The sequence below is a fragment of the Diceros bicornis genome, chromosome 34, assembly GCF_020826845.1.
Source record: "Diceros bicornis minor isolate mBicDic1 chromosome 34, mDicBic1.mat.cur, whole genome shotgun sequence".
NCBI classification, from domain to species: Eukaryota; Metazoa; Chordata; class Mammalia; order Perissodactyla; family Rhinocerotidae; genus Diceros; species Diceros bicornis.
In genome coordinates, this window is record NC_080773.1 from 13,997,550 (window position 1) to 14,015,048 (window position 17,499).

Below are 17,499 nucleotides of genomic sequence, written 5' to 3' on the forward strand. Positions count from 1 at the left end.
AAAGCTGAGGTTCAAGCGCAGGTGGTCTGACCTTCAATGCAACCTTTGCTCATAGCTTACTGCATCCGTAATCGTTGACTAAGCATCATTAGATTTCTGCACCAGGAATGCACACCACAGGTGCTCAGTAGATCTTCACTGAATGGGTGAATGGGACAGGGGTGGAAGGTGAGCCTCGAGAGGGGCAGAGTTCAGATCCCACAGGACTGGGATAAATTCTGAGGGTCCAGGGCAGGGGAGAGATGTGGTCAGATCTGCCTTTTATATAAGGCCAGGCACAAAGTAGGTACTTATAAATTCATCTTTGCTGAATGAGGGAAGGCGAGAAGGGAGGGAGGGAGGGAAGAAAGTGAGACCCAGGTTAGATGGTCACAGGTCTCCCCGGTGTCGGAGGAGAAGAGTGTGTGTACATGGTGGGGGTCCCTGTGAATGCCGTGGAGGGGTGCTGGCCGAGGGGGTGTCATGGTGGGAGCACACAGAGGCTCTGTGAAGACCAGCAGCAGCGCCGGGACTGGCGGCTCAGCCAGGAATGGTGTGGGCCCTGGAATCTGCTGGCCGAGGTGACGTGGCCTCCTGGGGTTGAGCCTGAAGGCGGAGGGGCACACCAGAACCAGGGAGCCTGTACAATCGTCGGGGAGTCGGACGCGGGGAGAGTGGGGCAGGTCCTCGGGCACGAGCTGTTCATAAACCTGAGGGCACCCGCGGGATGGGGCCAGGGCTGATCCAGCCCATATGGTGCTTTTGTGCAAAAAGCATGCCCCTTCTCTAAGGCACTTGACCTCCATCTGCTGGGAAACTGTCATGATAAATATGTAAATGCATAGTGCCTGCCACATGCGTGGCAGCCCTTTAAACATGGAGCCCATGTGCAGTGCACAATCTGTGCAACTGTACACAGAGGCTCTGGGGTAAGGGGGGCATGGCAAGCCCAGCAGGCACACGGGCAGATGGAAGCATCATTGACAGATGGCTATGCTGTCTGCATAGTAGGTATCACAGATTATCCCCCAGTTTGGCACCCAGAAACAAGCCCCCCAGGGTGTTGTAAACAGAGGGCATTGTTGACCCCACACTGGGGGACTCTGGCCACGGGACAGATCTCCAGGGAATCTAAGGCAGGGGCATCACAGACCCCCAGACTGGGCACCAGGGGGCATTGCTGAGCTCATAAGATCTGGGTCTGGGTCAAAACTGAGCCTGAGCCCCCTTCCCGGGGGGGTTGGAGTCACCAGGTGTTGGAGTCAGGCGCCTGGAAGACCCTCAGCCTGGGCAGGAGCTCCCTTCGGGCCATTTCCACTCCCCTCCCCGGGGCCGCCTCATGCACTTCCAGAAATGGGCACGACTTCCTCCGCTCCTCCAGGAAGCGCCGCTGGGCCCGCCCCTTCCCGGCCCGAGGGGCCGGCCCCAGGCTGCCCGCCTCCCCCAGTTCTACCCGGCTTCAGTCGCCCCGAAGCTTCCGGCCAGAGGGCAGGCACTGGGGCCCAGCGATTTTGGTGTCCCCTTTGGCGTTTCCCCCATCGGAGGCCCAGCCGGCCCCTCGGGTCACCGTCCGGCCCTCTGCTCCTCTCCCCACGCCCCCCACCCCCACCCCCACCCCCGCAGCTGCCCCGTGCCCCTCCCCCGCCCGCACCCCGGGCGCTGCCCTGCCCCCACAGCCGCCAGGAAGGACGCCGCCTGGGTCCCGTGCCAGGCCTCTGAGTGTGCGGCCCCTCCCAGCCGGGCCAGGAATGCGGCTGGACCGCGGGGGCGGCGCAGACACCCGGCGCTCGGGCCAGCCCTATCACACAGGCAGGCAGGCAGGTGGCCCCAGCTCGCCAGCGCCTGGGTTTCTTCTAGAAGGAAGCCAGATCGCCTGCCAGTTCAGCGAAGCCACCCAGCTTGATGGCTTTATGGCGCCCACACTGCCTTATCCCCTACCCAAAAAGAAACTTGAGACCAGGAGTGGATTTTATTTTTTAAAACTTGGGGTCTCCCTTTCTTTCACCATTTTCCTGGAGAGCTGGCTCATTCTGAAAGGTCCCTTTTGCCCCCACCCCCAGGTAATAGACTCCAGACAAGGACTCGATTTCATTTTTAAAAAGTGGCCTCGGGCTTCTCCATCACCGCCACCATTAAGTACACAAGTGCATCAGGGAAGCCTGGCTGAGCATGTTCCGGGGAGCTTGTCTAGAGGGCCAGTTACCAGACCTAATTGATCTGCTTCTCAGACCAACACAGCAGTAAAGTTCATGGTCTGAAACCCACCTCCTCGAGCGATGACCTCTTAGAGCCTCAGTTTTCTCAACTGTAAAATGGGGATAATCATAATGCCCATCTTGTGGGGCCGATACGAGGATTAAATGAGCTAACACATGTCAAGGGCTCAGAACCGTGCCGGGTGCGCAATCCACGCTCAATAGATGTTAGAGATTAATATCTCACGCTGGCCTTGGCCCAGAGACAAAGCAGCACACACAGACTACAGACTTCCCAGGACTGGTTTTAATTTCAAAAAAACTGGTTGGGGTCCCTTCCCACATCAGGGAAGGAGTATTCCAGGCTATGACCTCTGGGGATTCAGTCCAGTACGGGGCCTGGTCCAATCACAGTCCAGCCGCCAGGCCCTGTCATTCTAGCATGAGGGCCATTCCCAGGCTCCCTCCATCAGCCCAAAACAAGAGGACGGAGGTGAAGCTACCCAGGACTAGATTCTCTCTCTCCAAAGCCCCTCTCTGTTCTAAGGGAGCCAGCTGTGTCTTTCCATGGAGAGTAGGTCCAGCCACCAGGCTCAATTTGGACACCAGACAACCATTCCAGCCCTGGGGGTCAGCGCCCCGGCCCCGGTGGCCGTTCCAGCGCCTGTGTGCCCACCAGCACGTCCATGAGGTAGTCCAGCTCAGCCTCGTCCAGCTCTGGAGCTTCCTCCTTGCCCGGCCCACCCTCAGGGCCAGGTTTAAGGCCCTCAGAGGTTGGCGCCCAGAGTTCGCTGTCGTACATGGAGGTATCGATGTCCTCAAACAGGCCCTCGAGCCCATCGTCCAGCAGACAGCCAGTGGCTGGGCCCAGCAGGTCCAAGGCCCCCAGGCCAGGTGGGGCTCCCCCAGTGGGGCGGCCCGGTGGCCCCTCGTCCGCCAGGGGCTGGGGGGCCTGGCTCAGGCCCTCGATATGGCTGAGGTCCTCTAGGAGGCTGGCCATGGAGGCTGAGAGGGCAGCGTCTGAGCTGGCCAGCAGGGGGTCAGCCACGCCGGGGGCTGCGGGGGGGCTGGGCACAGGTGGCAGGGCGGCTGTGGGTGCCATGGACGCCTGGATGCGCCGCAGCGTGTTCACGACCAGCACCAGGTGCCGCAGGTCCGGCTCGCTCTGCCGCAGGCTGTGGCGGAGCTTCAGCACCGAAAGGTCAAAGAGGGAACTAGAGGCCACGGCCGGGGGTGCCTGGGCCACTGCTGGGTGGCTGGGATCCAGCCACCAGGCGTCCACTGCCAGGGCTTCCTTCTCCTCCTCCTCCTCCTCCCGTTTGCGTTTCAGGCCCTTGCTCAGCATCATCTGCGGGGACAGAGGAGTCATTCTGTTATGGAAACCCAACGTTGAGTTCAAACCCTGTCTCTGAAGACTGCTGTCTGTGTCATCTTGGACAAATCACTTAACCTCTCTGAGCCTAGGCATGCTTTCTTAAAGCCTGAACCTTTAAGATATGAGTGATAATAGTATCTACTTCACAGAGTTGTTTTAAAGAGTAAATACACAAAAGGCACCTACAACAGTGCCTGGTACAGAGTAATTACTCCTATTAATAAGCAGTCTTAATAATAACTATTATTATTTATTTCTCCAATGAACTGTGTGAAATGTCCAATATTCAACCTTTCTTTTTTACCTACAAAAGTGCCTGTTTCACATAGTTTAATATTTATTGAGTGTCCACTATGCATCAGACAAACAAATAAACAAATACAGGAAATGTACAGATGGTGCTAGGAAGATACTAAAAGGTTCTGGGGGTGGTCAGGGAGTGCTCCTCTGAGGAGGTGACATTTGAGCTGAGCCCTCGAGTGTAAGGAGTCAGCTATGGAAGAACCAGGCGGAAAGCATTCAGGGAAGAGAGGACAACAGCAAAGGCAGAGAAAGCCCCAGAGGCCGGATGAGCTTGAACTGAAAAAAGACCAGTGTGGTTGGTGCACAGAGTGACATAGTGTGTGGGGGGTGGGGGTGGGGGGGGCTTGAGAGTAGACAGGAACAAGGCGTTTGGATTTTATTGTGAGTCTGGTGGGAAGTCATTGAAGGATTCTGAGTAGGGAGGAGAGTGGTGTTGTGAACCGATTAGGTTTCCGGAAGATCCTCTTGGCTGCTTCGAGGAAGATTGGGAGCGGGGGTGGGGTGGGGTGGGGGGGTGGCCCCGAGATCATTTTGGAGGCTACACAACTCTTGGGGGGGTGGGGGGAGATGATGCTGGTTTGGAGTGGAGAGTGGTGGTGGACACGGAAGGAAGTTGGTCGACTCAGGATTTATTTGGCAGGCAGAGTGGACAGAGCTGGCCGGAAAATCCTGGTGGGCCCGGGGATCACGGAGAGAAGTTTGAGGACCCACACTTTCCCCGCGGTGGAGGCCCCTGGAGTTCTGGACCCCTGGTCCAGCCTGCTTTTTTGAGCCATGCAGCCTGTAGGGTCCAGTCCCCCGGGGCCCTTGCCCAGCAGGACCTTAAGAGTGACCCCTCACACGATTCACACTGGGTCCTGGCCTCCTTGCCCGCAGACCCGGGAGTCCCGAACCGCAGGAATTCAGCCCCCACCCCCGACTCCGCCCCCCGGGCCCGGCGCCCCCTAGCGGCGCCATGCCGGCCTTCCCCCGGGGATTCCGGCCCCTCAGACCCCGGGACCCTAGACACTGCCCCGCGTCCTGGCTGTGGTGCCTGCCGCCCGGGGCCGTGCGGGCCGGGATCCCCGGTGGGCTGTTCTGCCCTCTCGGCCTCCGCTCGCTTCCGGAAGGCAGTGGAGGCAGCTCCTCCCGAAGCGGCGGCGGCGGGGGCGGGTGAGTCACGCAGCCGGAGCCAGGGAGCCGGCGCCTCCGCCCCCTTCCCCGGCTGCGGCGTGATTCACCCGGCCCGGCCGGAGCGGGCGGCACGTAGAGGCCCGCGCGTCTCAACGCCGGACAGCTCCGGCGCGCACCTGCCGGACCGGGGGCTCGAACTTGCCAAGGGGACCCCGCCGCCGGTAACCCTCTCCCCAGGCCCCTTTCCTTCATTTACATACCCAGTTCACCAGCTGCCAATCAGAACGAAGAGGGAGCCACCCGCAGCCAATCAGGAAGCGGCGGCGACAGCATCGCTCGCTCGCTCGCCTTCAGCAACCGGCGGCTGGGTCGCGAGACGCAGTTCTGACTCCGCCGCACGACTCCGGGCTCCTGACTCCCCTTAGCGGCCGCCCACTCCCGTGGCGGCCCCGCCCTCCACCAGGGATTGGCCCTGGACGGTGATGGGCGGAGCCTGTAGGGGGGCAGGTTCGAAGGGAGGGCGGTTGGCTTGAGGGCGCATGCGCGGGCGGCTGCGTGAGCGGAGGTGGGAAGACGGTGTGGGTATCTTCCCTGCGCGACAGTGGCGAGGAAGGGTTTTTGCCTCTCCAGGTGCGGGCCTCTCTCGTCTACCCATGCACCTGCCGAGCTCAGCAATTGAGCTTCTTACGCACCAAGCCCAACAGGGGTCTACACTCTAGACCAGATAGGCCTGGGTTCAAATTCTAACTCGTTCAAATTCTAATTCACACTGGATGTGTGACCTTGGAAAAATGCTTGACCTCTCTGAGCCACGGAAATTCAGTTACATGGAATCTTCTTGCCTACCTCTTGAGAGTGAGGAAAATTAAAGTAAGATCGTGTCTGTAAGAGCACTATATCAGACTCAGCAAATGCTGGGCAGTTGGATTCAGGTGTGGCTATAGACAGGTACGGGGCTGGGGGTGGGATGCCACGGGAGTCACTTCCTGGGCTCCATTCCCTAAGTAGCTGTGTGACCTTGGGCAAGTGTTTTAATCCCTTAGGCTCTCAGTTTCTTCGCCTTTAAAATGAGAGAAATAGTTTCTGGCTCAGAGGGTTGTTCTGAGGATTAAATAGAACAATTCGTGCAAAATGCTCAGAGGGGTATGCAACGTGTTCTTTTGTAAGTAGTAATAGCTGTTGTGGTAATTGCACAGGCGCTTAGCTCAAGGGGGGACACGCGGGGCGGGGTACGGGGAGACGGGAGTTTAATACTTGTCCGATAAACTGACAATGGGACTCACCTTCTTCAAGTGGCTCATTTTCTAACTCTTCTGGAGCTGTGGGAAGAACTGTTGTGAATAAAGCTCTTGGCTCAAGTAAGCTCTCAAAAATGCTACCTCTACTAGTTGATTCAGGCCACGATTATCAATGGATGCTCAAAACTTAACTGTGAAAGATAGTGGGGAACAGGATCTTGACAGGCTCCAGAGCATCACCCCACAGGTTTCTTGCTAACTGTAAAGGGGGAAATATCCTCTTCTGATGTGGAGATGTGGCACTCACCACCTTAACCACATAATGAAACTCTGCATCCACAATAGTGGGACACCCGGACACTGGGTGTCCCCTGATATGATGCATTAGGAAGTACACAACATTCTTTATGGAGTCTCTCTGTTATTTGCATAAGCTGAATCTCATCAAGCCTCTAGACCCAACCTCCAACTTAGAGGAAACAGAAAGTAACAAACACGAACTGAATCAGACAAATACAGATGTGGGAATATATACAGCACAACTGGGCTGTTGCCCCAAAAATTCAATTTCAAGAAAACACAAAAAGGGATTGGTGGGGCTTGGGTTGGGGGGGCGGATGTTCCAGAATAAAAGATACTATATAGGGCTGGCCAGGTGGCGCAGCGGTTAAAGTGTGCAAGCTCCGCTTCCCTGGCCCGGGGTTCGCTGGCTCTATCCCTTGCGCAAACCGACGCACTGCTTGTCAAGCTGTGCTGTGGCGGCGTCCCATATAAAGTGGAGGAAGATGGGCATGGATGTTAGCCCAGGGCCAATCTTCCTCAGCAAAAAAAAAAAAAAAAGAGGAGAATTGGCATTTGATGTTAGCTCAGGGCTGATCTTCCTCACACACACACAAAAAAGATACTATGTAATTTCTTTATTACAACCACATGTGCTTATAAACCTTCACTGGATCCTGATTTGGGGGGAAGAAAAACAGCTATAAAAGATATTCTTGGATCTGGCCTGTTGGCTATTGCTTAAGTTTTCACGCTTTGCTTCAGTGGCCTGGAGTTCACGGGTTTGGACCCTGGGCATAGACTTACACACTGCTCATCAAGCCATGCTGTGGTTGTGTCCCACATGCAAAATAGAGGAAGATTGGCACAGATGTTAGCTCAGCAATAATCTTCCTCAAGCAAAAAGAGGAAGATTGGCAACAGATGTTAGATCAGGGCCAATCTTCCTCACCAGAAAAAAAAAAAAGATATTCTTGGAAAAATTGGGGAAATTTGAATATAGATTGGATATTAGATGATATTAAGGAATTCTTAATTCTCTTAGATGTGAAATAGCATTGTGGTTTGTAGGTGAGTATCCTTAATATTATGGTGAGAGTCCTTAATCTTAAGAGATGCCTACCATTCTAGGGGTAGGGTTGAGAAGTCTGCAATTTACTCTCCAATGGTTCAGCAAAAGAAAAAATATACATATACAAATATGCAGATAAAGGAAACTTAAAATGTTAATAATTAAATCTAGGTGGGAAGGTATTCAAGTGCTCAGAATACATACTTTTTTTCATCTTTTCTCTGTGCTTGAAAATTTTCATACTAAAAAGAGAGTGAAGTGCTCATTAGAACCAGGCCCCCACTAGGTAAATTCACATAATTTCCCCACAACTTGTCGTTTTGGCCTGGGAGAAAGGAAGTTCAGAGTCTCCAAGTGGCTCTCTCCAAGTCATACACTAAAGAAGAGCTCATAGAAGTCACTCAAATAATGTGTATTTATTGAGTACACACTATGTGGTGAGCACTGTTGTACATAATGAGGGTACAGCCCTGGATAAGCCTCACCTGGGCTCTCTTCTCACAGATCAGGGGAGGGGGTGGAGAGAGAAAAAAAGATGAAAACAAATGCATTCATTGATTCGCAAACATTGATGGATTGAGCCTGTTCTGTGTCACACACTGTTCTAGGCACTGAAGATATGCCAGTAAAATTATACACAAAACTCCCCGATGTGAGGAGGTGCACGATAAACTTAACAAAGAAATTTTAGTATCTTAGAAGGTGACAAGTGCAAAGGAAAAGAATAAAGCAGAGCGGGAGGAGGGTAATGAAAGGGTGTGCAGTTTAAATAATAATCTTTTTTTTTTTTTTAAGATTGGCCGGGCGCTAACATCTGTTGCCAATCTTCCTCTCTTTTTTTTTTGTCTCCCCAAAGCCCCAGTACATTAGTCCTACATCATCGTTGTAGAGTTGTAGCTCTTCTATGTGGGACTCTGCCTCAGCATGGCTTGATGACCGGTGAGTAGGTTCGTGCTCAGGATACCAACCAGCGAACCCCAGGCCACTGAAGTGGAAGGAGTGAACTCAACAGCTGCGCCACTGCGCCAGCCCCGGGTGTGCAGTTCAGACAGGGTGCTGGTGGTGGTGGAGGGTTCGCTGAAGAGGTGACATTGAGTAGAGACCCGATGAAACGAGAGACGTGGGAAAGCTCTAGAGGAAGAGTGTTCCAGCCAGAGGGATGGGCTGTGCAAAGGTCCTGAGGTGGGCGTGTGCTTGTGTTCAGGTCCTTCGAGCGCTCTATGGACCGTTGTTTTTCATTCTGAATGGGATGAGAAGACCCCGGAAGATGAATAAATGAGGAAGAGCATTTCTGCTTCTGTTTAGTGACTTGAAGAAAATACAATAGGACGGGATAATAGAGAGGACTGGCGAGAGGTGCCTGGAGCCAGGGTGGTCTGGGAGAGCCTCCCCGAGGAGGTGGCATTGGAGCTGGGAGCAGAAAGCGGAGGAGGAGCCAGAATTCAAAGGGCTGGGGGAAGGGAGGAGGAGAGAGGCCGGGCCTTGGGAAATGAAACCAGAAGTGAAGCCACGGGGGCCTAGCAGGGCTGGGGAGGAGCCTCCGCCAGCTAGGGAGGGAGTGGGGTCAGGGCGAGCGCCCCGCCCCCGGCCGGCCGCCCCACCCGGCCTCTGGGGAGGGACGAGGCGCCGGGCCGGCTCCCGGGTGTCCAGCCGGCGGCCAGCTCAGGGGGAGGGTGGGCAGGTGGGAGGGACCAGCCTCCCGGCCACGCCCCGAGGTGGCCGCGGCCCATCCCCCACGGCGGGCCCGCGGGGGAGGGCAGGTTGGGGAACGTGGACTCTGCCCTTAGGGACCCGGTTCCCTCTGCCTGGCCAGCCTTTCCACTTCTCTCGCCAGTTCTTCAACAGGGCAGGAGCGGGGCCCCTCTGAGCCTCAGTTTGTTCATGGGGAAAGTGGGGTGCTCCTCATGCTGGTCTTGCTGTGGTAGCAACAAGCTACACGATCCCTCTTCCCTTGGTCATCTTTAGGGCAGTCTAAGAGGGTCTGTTTAAAAGTGAATCAGGTCTCGTCCCTCTGCTCAACGTCCTCCCATGGCTTCTATCTCACTCAGTGTAAAGGGACTCCACAAGACCCTGCATGATTTGGCCCCCTCAACTCTTTCACCTCATCTCCTAGTTCTCTCCTCTTTGCTCACTCTCATCCAGACACACAGGCCTTCTCATAGTCCCTCAAACACTCCACCCAGGCTGTGATCTCAGGGCCTTTGCACTGGCTGTTCCTTCTGCCTGGCTCGTCACCCCACAGAGTCACAGGGCCCACTTACCTCCTTCAGGTCTTTACTCAAATGTCACCTTCTCAGAAGGGCTTCTCTGGCCATCTCATCTAAATAGCGACACCCCCATCACTTTCCTGCTTGCTTTTTCTCTGCAGTATTTATCACCACCTGACGGACTGTACATTTTACTTTTTTTTTCGTGTTTATTTCAGCTCTCCTCCACGAGGATGCTTTATGAGAGCAGGCACTGTCGGTTTTATGCATGTGCCTGGAAGAGTGCGAGGCTCTCAATAAATTTGAGCAGTTATTGGAATTCTTGGTGTGCATCTGGCCCTGTCTTACACACTTTGCACGATCGCTCAGTGGGACAGATGTGACTCCAGCTCTTGAGGTTGGGTCATGGCAGTGTGTTTGAGGAACAGCAGAGAGTGGTGTGGGGGAGATTTGTTCAGAGAGGTGGGAGGGAGGGTTGGCCATTGCAAGGTCGGAAGTTCATTTTTTCAACAACAGCAAAAAAAATTTTTTTGAGTGCCCACCTGTGCCAAGCATGGTTCAATGCCTTAGGGGATACAGCTGGACTAAGACCCACAAAACTCCTCCTCTCAGTTTCCAGGAGACCAGGAGGCTAACCATAAACAGGTAATAAATAACTTGAGATTAGATAGGTGCTTCTAGGAAAATCAAACAGAATGTGATGGGTTGGTGGTGCATGTGGACATGTGGAGCTAGGAAGGGCAGGGAGGACCTCTCTGAGAAGGGGACATTTGGATTGCAAGCTATGGGGGAAGTGTCCTCTGGCCAGTTAACAGCAAGTGCAAAGGACCTGGGGTGGAAATGAGCTTGGGGTCCAAAGAGACCAGTGTGACTGGAGTTGAGGGAGGGATTAAACTGGGGAAGTTAGGAGCAAGATTGCCCAGCGTCGCAGGCCTTGGTGAAGTTAGGGTTTTATTCTGAGTATGAGGAGAAGTCACTGAAAGTTTTAAGTAGGAGGAAGACATGATCCAATGGGCATCCATATTGAGATCAGACCTCACGTGCCTTCTTGAGATCCTCCACCTCCTCTCTGTCCCTCTGGACTGGCCCTCACCTGTTAAAGTTACCCCACTGCTTTTGGACAGATGCAATGGCCCTCTCAGGGTGAGAATTTGACTTTGAGCCAAAATGCACAGGCAAAATCCCCCTCCTTTCCCTGCCTGTGGACCACACGCAGGTGTGGTTCCTCCCTGGCACCCTTGCAGAAAAGTCCCTGTTGCTGCATAACCTCACCTGCTGTGTCTTCAAAGGTCTGTGCAGGTGTAGCCAGTGCAGCGAGGTACCACATTGCATCTTCCCGGCCTCCCTTCCCTGTTCCCCTCACTCTTACCACTCTGGGCTTGCACTCCCCAAATAAATCATTAGAACCATACCTTTAGCCTGGGCTCTGCTTCCTAACCAAGTTTTCTAGAAAGATCTGCTTTTACTGGGGGTCTCTGGGCATTTTCTTTCTCCTTCGGGCCTCAGCAGCATATTTCATACAACGAAAGGGTTGACTTTGAAGTGCCAAAGTACCCTATCCTGTGACACATAATTCATGTGACTCAGTTTCTCCCTCCTGTGTCCACCCACGTCTGGGGAGTCTAAATCGATGAAGAAGCAAGAAATACAATAGTTAGAACACGGCTCTGGAGGCAGACTGTTTGAATCCTAGCTCCCTGGTCCTGGCTTTTCCTAGCTGTGTGACCCTGAGGAAGTGACATGGCCTCTCTGAACCTCAGGCTCTTCCTATGTAAAATGTGATAACAGTATCTACTTCTGCGTAATCATGAGGATTAAATGACAACTCAAATAAAGTGGGTAGAACAGCACTCTTAACAAGCCCTCAATAAATGTTATGTTTGATGATGTACCTGCCCGGAACTTACCAGGTCCCTCCCATTGCTCCGGCGAGGTTTAGAAACTTTAGGCAACACTATCCCTTCCAAAATACTTTTATTAAAAAAAAAATCATTACAAACAATCCAAAAACAAACAACAAAAAAACCACCACGAAACCCGCCTTTCTTTTAAATAACGCGGCATGGAGCAGTTTGTTTCCACCCTATTGCACGTGGTCCGGCCTCGTTATAAATCAGGAGGCTGCTGGGACTGGGGTCCTGCCAAGGAGGTGGGGTTCAGCCTGGGGGGAGGCAGCCAGCCCCTCTGGCTCCCTCTAGGTGCAAGAGGCAGAGCCTGGGTTTCCATAGCAACCAGGCAGCACATCCCCGCCATCCTTGAACAGGCCCAGTTTGTCTTCCCTGAGGCCCCAGTGGTCACAAGGGGAGTAGGAACTGGAGGGAGAGGCAGAAGAAATGTGGAAGTGGGAAATCAGACTCCCAGAAACAGAGCCTCATTAAGGCATTTGGAACAGATAAATTAATTTAGGAGGACCCACCTTCACAGAAGGCTGCGGTTACCAGACACACACACACATGCAAGACGGTTTGTGGAACCCTGAAATGGGAGGAAAGGAGGCCAGACACTGCTTAGAGCCTCCACCAAAACACACACACACACACACACACACACACACACACACACACACACACACACAGTTGCATCCAGGGATCCAGCCCACTGAGGCTGAGATGACGAAGGAGCCCGCTCATCAGTTTTAGGAGCCCAGAATAATTTCCATGATGTGATCTAGTTCATTCCACTCCCAGGACCCGGGGGCACAGAAGAGGCTGTGAGGAGGCTCCGGTGCGGCCAGTGCTGGCTCCTTCTCCACTGTGGACGTGTCGATGTCCAGAAAGAAGTCATCCAGACCAGAGTCCCCCAGGTACTGGGAGCTTAGAGCTTCTAAGAAGACTGGATCCGGCTGGGGTAGCACTTCATTCTGGGGGCTCACGGGAGCCACTGGATTCTGAGGGGTCTCCGTCTCGTCCATGGAGGTCTCCAGCTCCCTGAGAATAGAGCCGATGGTGGCTGACAGGGAGAAGTCCTCCTCACCCAGGAAGAGGGGCTCAGGGGGCAGAGCTGGTGCCGGAGCCAGGCACAGCGCGGCCTGGAGCTGCTGGAGCGTGTTCTGGATGAGGACATGCCTGCGGAGGCTGGGTGCTCGGGGGCCCAGGCTTCTCTGGACCTTGTCTAGGGAGATGCGGAGCAGGGCTTGCTGGTAGCTCCGGAGGCCTGCCGGACCCCAGTCCCACTTCTCATCCTCCTCCAAATCTGAGCGTTTCCTCTTTAAGCCTCCTACCATGATGCCCTACAGAGAGAAGAGCAAGTCAGACATAGCAGGGCTAGTTCAAATCCAGAATCTCCTGTATGGGTGTTTTACCTCTTTGAGACTTAATTTCCTCATTTGCAAGATGAGAATCCTAAGTTAAATCCCTCTGAGTCTTAAAACTGTTCTTTCCACAATACTCATTTCTTCAAATGTGACCCACACAAGACAGGTGTGGAGTACAGAGACGTGGACCAGAAGTAGGGAATCCTGGGTTAGAATTCTACCTTTCAGGCTGCTCAGCCATGTGATCTTGGGAAGTGATGTGACATTACCTCCCTGGGCCTCAGTTTCCTCATCTATAAAATGGGGATTGCAAAAATTCTCACCACATCGCCAAGGAGATCCCACGTGTAACATGCACAGGGCCCACCATACAGGAAACACTTAATGAACAGGAATTAACTGCCATTTATTCAATATCTTTATTGGAGCGTCTACTATATTCGAGCCACTTAGAGCCCTCTTAGGGCACCTATTTGTCGAGACTCTTCTTTCGCAGGGAGGATGTTTCAGTTCATGCCCTCTTCCTGAGAGCGCTCCCAGCAGTAGGAAAGGGACCGCCCTCGTTCCCTCCGTCCGCGCCTTAAACTTCCCCAAAAGCGCACCCGCCAGGGACACTTGCAAGAACGCGACTCACACCAAGCTCCGCCCCCTCCCGACTCATCCAACCAGACCTCGGCCCTCTATAGGCCCCGCCCCTTCACGGGTCTTCATTCCGCATCCAGCCCCGCCTCAATTTGGCCCAGGGGTTTCTGGGAAATGTGGGCTAATAGCCGCCAGGTACGTGCACTGACGTGGAACGTGCACTACAATCCCCAGGAGGCTCGGCACGCCACAGGGACGAACCTCCCGCCCTCCCTCAGGGCATGCGCACAGGGGCCCGCGGTGGGTGGGGGAAGGGAACCCGGAGGTCCAGCTGCCGGGCGCCTGCCGAGCCCCGCCCTCCGCTGCCTCCAGGGCGGCGGGTCTGAGCTCCACGCCCGGAACACCCCTCCCCCACCCGAGTGCGGCTCTAAAACTGCTTTCTGCCAGTCCTTCGGACCCCAGAAGGTCCTGGATTCTACCCCCAAACTGCTCTGGGGTCCAGAGACCCAGGCCCCAACACATCGCTCAAGACTACAAATGCTCTCCGATTCTCTCCGTTCGGGAGACTAGGTATCTCAATTTTGAGATCTTCCCCTGTTACCTCTCCCTTATTCTCCCATCTTTCAAACGCCTCTGGACTTCACTTCCACCAACTCCCCCTCCAAGACCTGAACGTGAAACTCTTCCCGGCACTCCCGCTCCGCGACTGCGCCTGGGAGACCAAGATTCCTTGCCGCTAGTTCTCTCACTTCTCCAAATGCCCGGGACCCCAGCCCCAAGCCCTCAGACCTTTTCCAGAACACGAGAGCCCCGAATTCAATCAGTCCGGGAGACCTGAATTGTCCTATCTCCAGATTCCCTGCCCCAAAAAAGTTCCTTTCCTGGTTCTCTCGCTTCTCCAAACACCCCAGCTTCAAACTCCCTCTACTCGAGGACCCTGCTCCAACAACTTCGCCTCCCGTCCAAGATCTCGAACTCGGTCTCCGGTCCCCAAACCCTTGAAACCCTATCATCACCCTTAATCTGCGCCCCCCCACTCCCGCCCAGACCCCGCCTCCACAGCTCTCGGGGGCGCGCCTCCACTTCCCCCGACCTAAGGCAGATCTCAAGCCGGGCAGCCACCCCTCACCTCAGCTGCCGATGACCACCTCCTGCAATGTCCGTAGCTTCGCGACCCTCCAGGGCTGGGTAGGGGCCTCGTTCACCTCCGGGGCCTCTCTGTCTGGCCTCCGCTCCCCCAGCTCCGCCCCGGAGCCGAGCCGCGAGCCGCGATTGGCTGGAATCCTGCCCGCCGCGGGGCGCAGATTGGCTGGGCGGAGCCACCCGCCCGTCTCCAGGAGACGCCCGACCCGCCCTCCCCTTCCTTGCGCCCGGACCATTTAAAGGATTCCGACCGGCCAGGGGGCGGGGCCGCGTTCTAGGGTGGAAGGTGGCGGGGACCTCAAAACTATTTCCTTCAACTCAGCTACTGTCCTAGCTCCAAGATCGTCAGCATTGCTCTCTGTGATCCCTTTATACCAAGCCTGGACCCCATCGCGGAGGAAGACTGAGGGGCACGCGCGCCTCCTCACCCCGCTTTCAGGGAGGGCGGGGCCGAACCACTGGCGGAGGCCGCGCCCCTGGGGTTCCGAGGCGGCGCTGCGCATCGGGGGAGGATGACGCAGCTGACGGCCAGCCAATAGTTTGGCGCGGCCTACGTTGCCTGGGCGATGGCAGCCCCGCCCCTTCGCTGCCCCTGTCTTCCTGCTCCCCAACATTTTACCCCGCGGCGCCCTTCTTTTTTTTTTTATTTTAAACTTATTCTTAAATTATACAAATAATTATAAATATATCCTCCTTGTAAAAAATGAAAACATTATTGAGAGATTAGAAGTTTCCTCTGACCATCCTAGCCAATCCTGGGCCCCTCCCTACCCCCCTTTCCCCACGGGTAGCCCTCTTTGTTGGGTTTGAAGTCTTACTTCTAGACCTTTTTCTACGCATTTATGTGCATATATATGTACCAATAGAAAATATATCGTATTGCCATGGTTTGTTTATGTTCCTTATTTTAACTTCAGATCACTATTGGGATCAACACTATAGCTGGCCAGGTCTCCTAAAAATAAGACAACAAAAATCTGAACTCAAGTTCTAGAGCAGTTTCCCTGTGTCCCATGAAGGCGTTTTGAACCACTCTATTGCGCTTAGATCTAAGTTTTAAATAGAAATGTGCTTTAGAGGCGGTTGTTTAGAATGGTGAGGCTGGGGTTCCACCAGCTGAGAAGCATTGAGTCAGGGCTGACCTCATATTTCTGGTTTTCCAGCTCAGTCTCAGTGGATTCACAGCTAGGATGAACCTGCTCAATTGTAGGCTCAATTCCCAGCCACCAGGGAAACAATGGTGACTCTTGTGTCCCAAAGTGACCCTAGTGACCATCTTGTCCTGGCCTTCATCCATCACTGGAAAATCAAAAGCAACAGTCTTTAGCAAGGAGCTTCAGAACATCTCTCCAAGAATTGCTGACTCTTCCTTCTGCGGCGCCCTTCTTAATCATCAGGACTTCTCAGCCCGTCTTCTCGTGGTCCCTCCTGCATCGTCCTGACACCCTATCCTTCCTCTTTCAGGATGACACCTCCGCTGCTGGAAACTCATTCACGGCTCCCACTGCCCTGGGGACGAAGTCCAAACTCCTTATTTTTGCTGCAAAGCCCTTCACGGTCTGGCCTGATGCACACTCCTCCTTACTCCCTACTATCCTGCCACACCGATTCACTTTCAGTTTTTCTAAAATGGCTTCAAGTGCCCTCCACCACCATGACCGCGGAGATTTTCTGTTTTCTTCTCTGCCTTATCCCCAGGGCCTACAACAATGCCAGGTCCATAGCAAGTACTCAAAAATGAGAATAAAAGGCCTCTAGGTCTTTAAACTTGTTTCCTAGTCCTGAAAATATCCCCTCAATTCCTAGGCTGCCTCTCATCAGAACTCATCTCAAAGGTTGCCTCCTCCTAGAAGCCCTCCCTGCTCTAGGGTGGGTTAAGGACCCATTCTGGGCTCCCAGGGTGTCCTGTGCTTTCCTCATCGCGGCCCTGACCCCTCTGCCCGTGCCTCCCCCATCCTAGCCCTGGGCTGTCACTATCTGGACTGTGGGCACCCTGAGGACAAGTACCAAGGTTATCATAGCCACCCACTGCTTGGTCCACAGCATCACCTAACACAAGACTGGACATAAAGCAGGCGCTCAGTGAAAGTCTGTTCAATGTCCAGAGTGTGACAGAAAGAGAGAGGGCAGAAATGAAACAGCGCGTGTGCCCTGGAAGCCTAAACCAGTAGTGCCCCACCCCCATCAAGTTTTCACTAAGGGGAGGGGGAGGCGGTTTTCTCCAGGCTACCCCTGGGACTGGAGGTTTAAGGCTCCTCAGACCAGTTCTCACCGGTTGGAATTTGTCAACCAAGTCATCCTGCTGTTTGCAGAGCAGTGTAGGGTTGGGATGGATTTTGGGGAGGGGGAGGGGAGAAGGTGTTGGGGGGTAGGTGGGGGTGGCTGGATGTAGGGAGAGAGGAGTAGCTCACGGCAGGTCTGGGAAAAGTGTCTGTGGGGAACAGAGGCAGGGTGTGATTAGGAAGGGGCAATTCTGCCCTTTCCCCCTCCCAAGCCTGTCCCTCCTCTAGGGTCCCTTTCTCAGGGACCTTTCCCCCGTCCCCAGGTTACAGCCCTATGCTTCTTTCTGGATGCCTCCTTCCCCTCCCCTATGGACCATCAGGCTCCCACCCACTCTCCCTTCCCCTCCTCAAGGCCTCTGCCTTGGTCCCCAGGGCTCCCAGCCTCCACTCTTGCCCCTTCCCATCCACCTTCACACAGTGGCCAAAGAAAGCTTTCTAAAACACAAACCTGACTGTGCCACCTCCCCACCTCTCCCCT

At 54.4% G+C, this 17,499-nt stretch overlaps 2 protein-coding genes across 2 annotated transcripts; both read right to left on the reverse strand.

Moving 5' to 3' along the window:
* Positions 1-2,466: 2,466 nt before the first annotated feature.
* SERTAD1 (SERTA domain containing 1) lies at positions 2,467-5,333 on the reverse strand. The gene is made up of 2 exons (XM_058529347.1): positions 5,226-5,333; positions 2,467-3,522 (listed from the first exon to the last, which is right to left on the reverse strand). Exon 2 carries the CDS (start codon positions 3,520-3,522, stop codon positions 2,806-2,808), a length of 717 nt encoding a protein of 238 aa, XP_058385330.1. The 5' UTR covers positions 5,226-5,333; the 3' UTR covers positions 2,467-2,805.
* Positions 5,334-12,079: 6,746 nt separating this feature from the next.
* Positions 12,080-13,610, reverse strand: SERTAD3 (SERTA domain containing 3). The gene has a single exon (XM_058529348.1). It carries the CDS (start codon positions 12,982-12,984, stop codon positions 12,397-12,399), a length of 588 nt encoding a protein of 195 aa, XP_058385331.1. The 5' UTR covers positions 12,985-13,610; the 3' UTR covers positions 12,080-12,396.
* Positions 13,611-17,499: the final 3,889 nt, after the last annotated feature.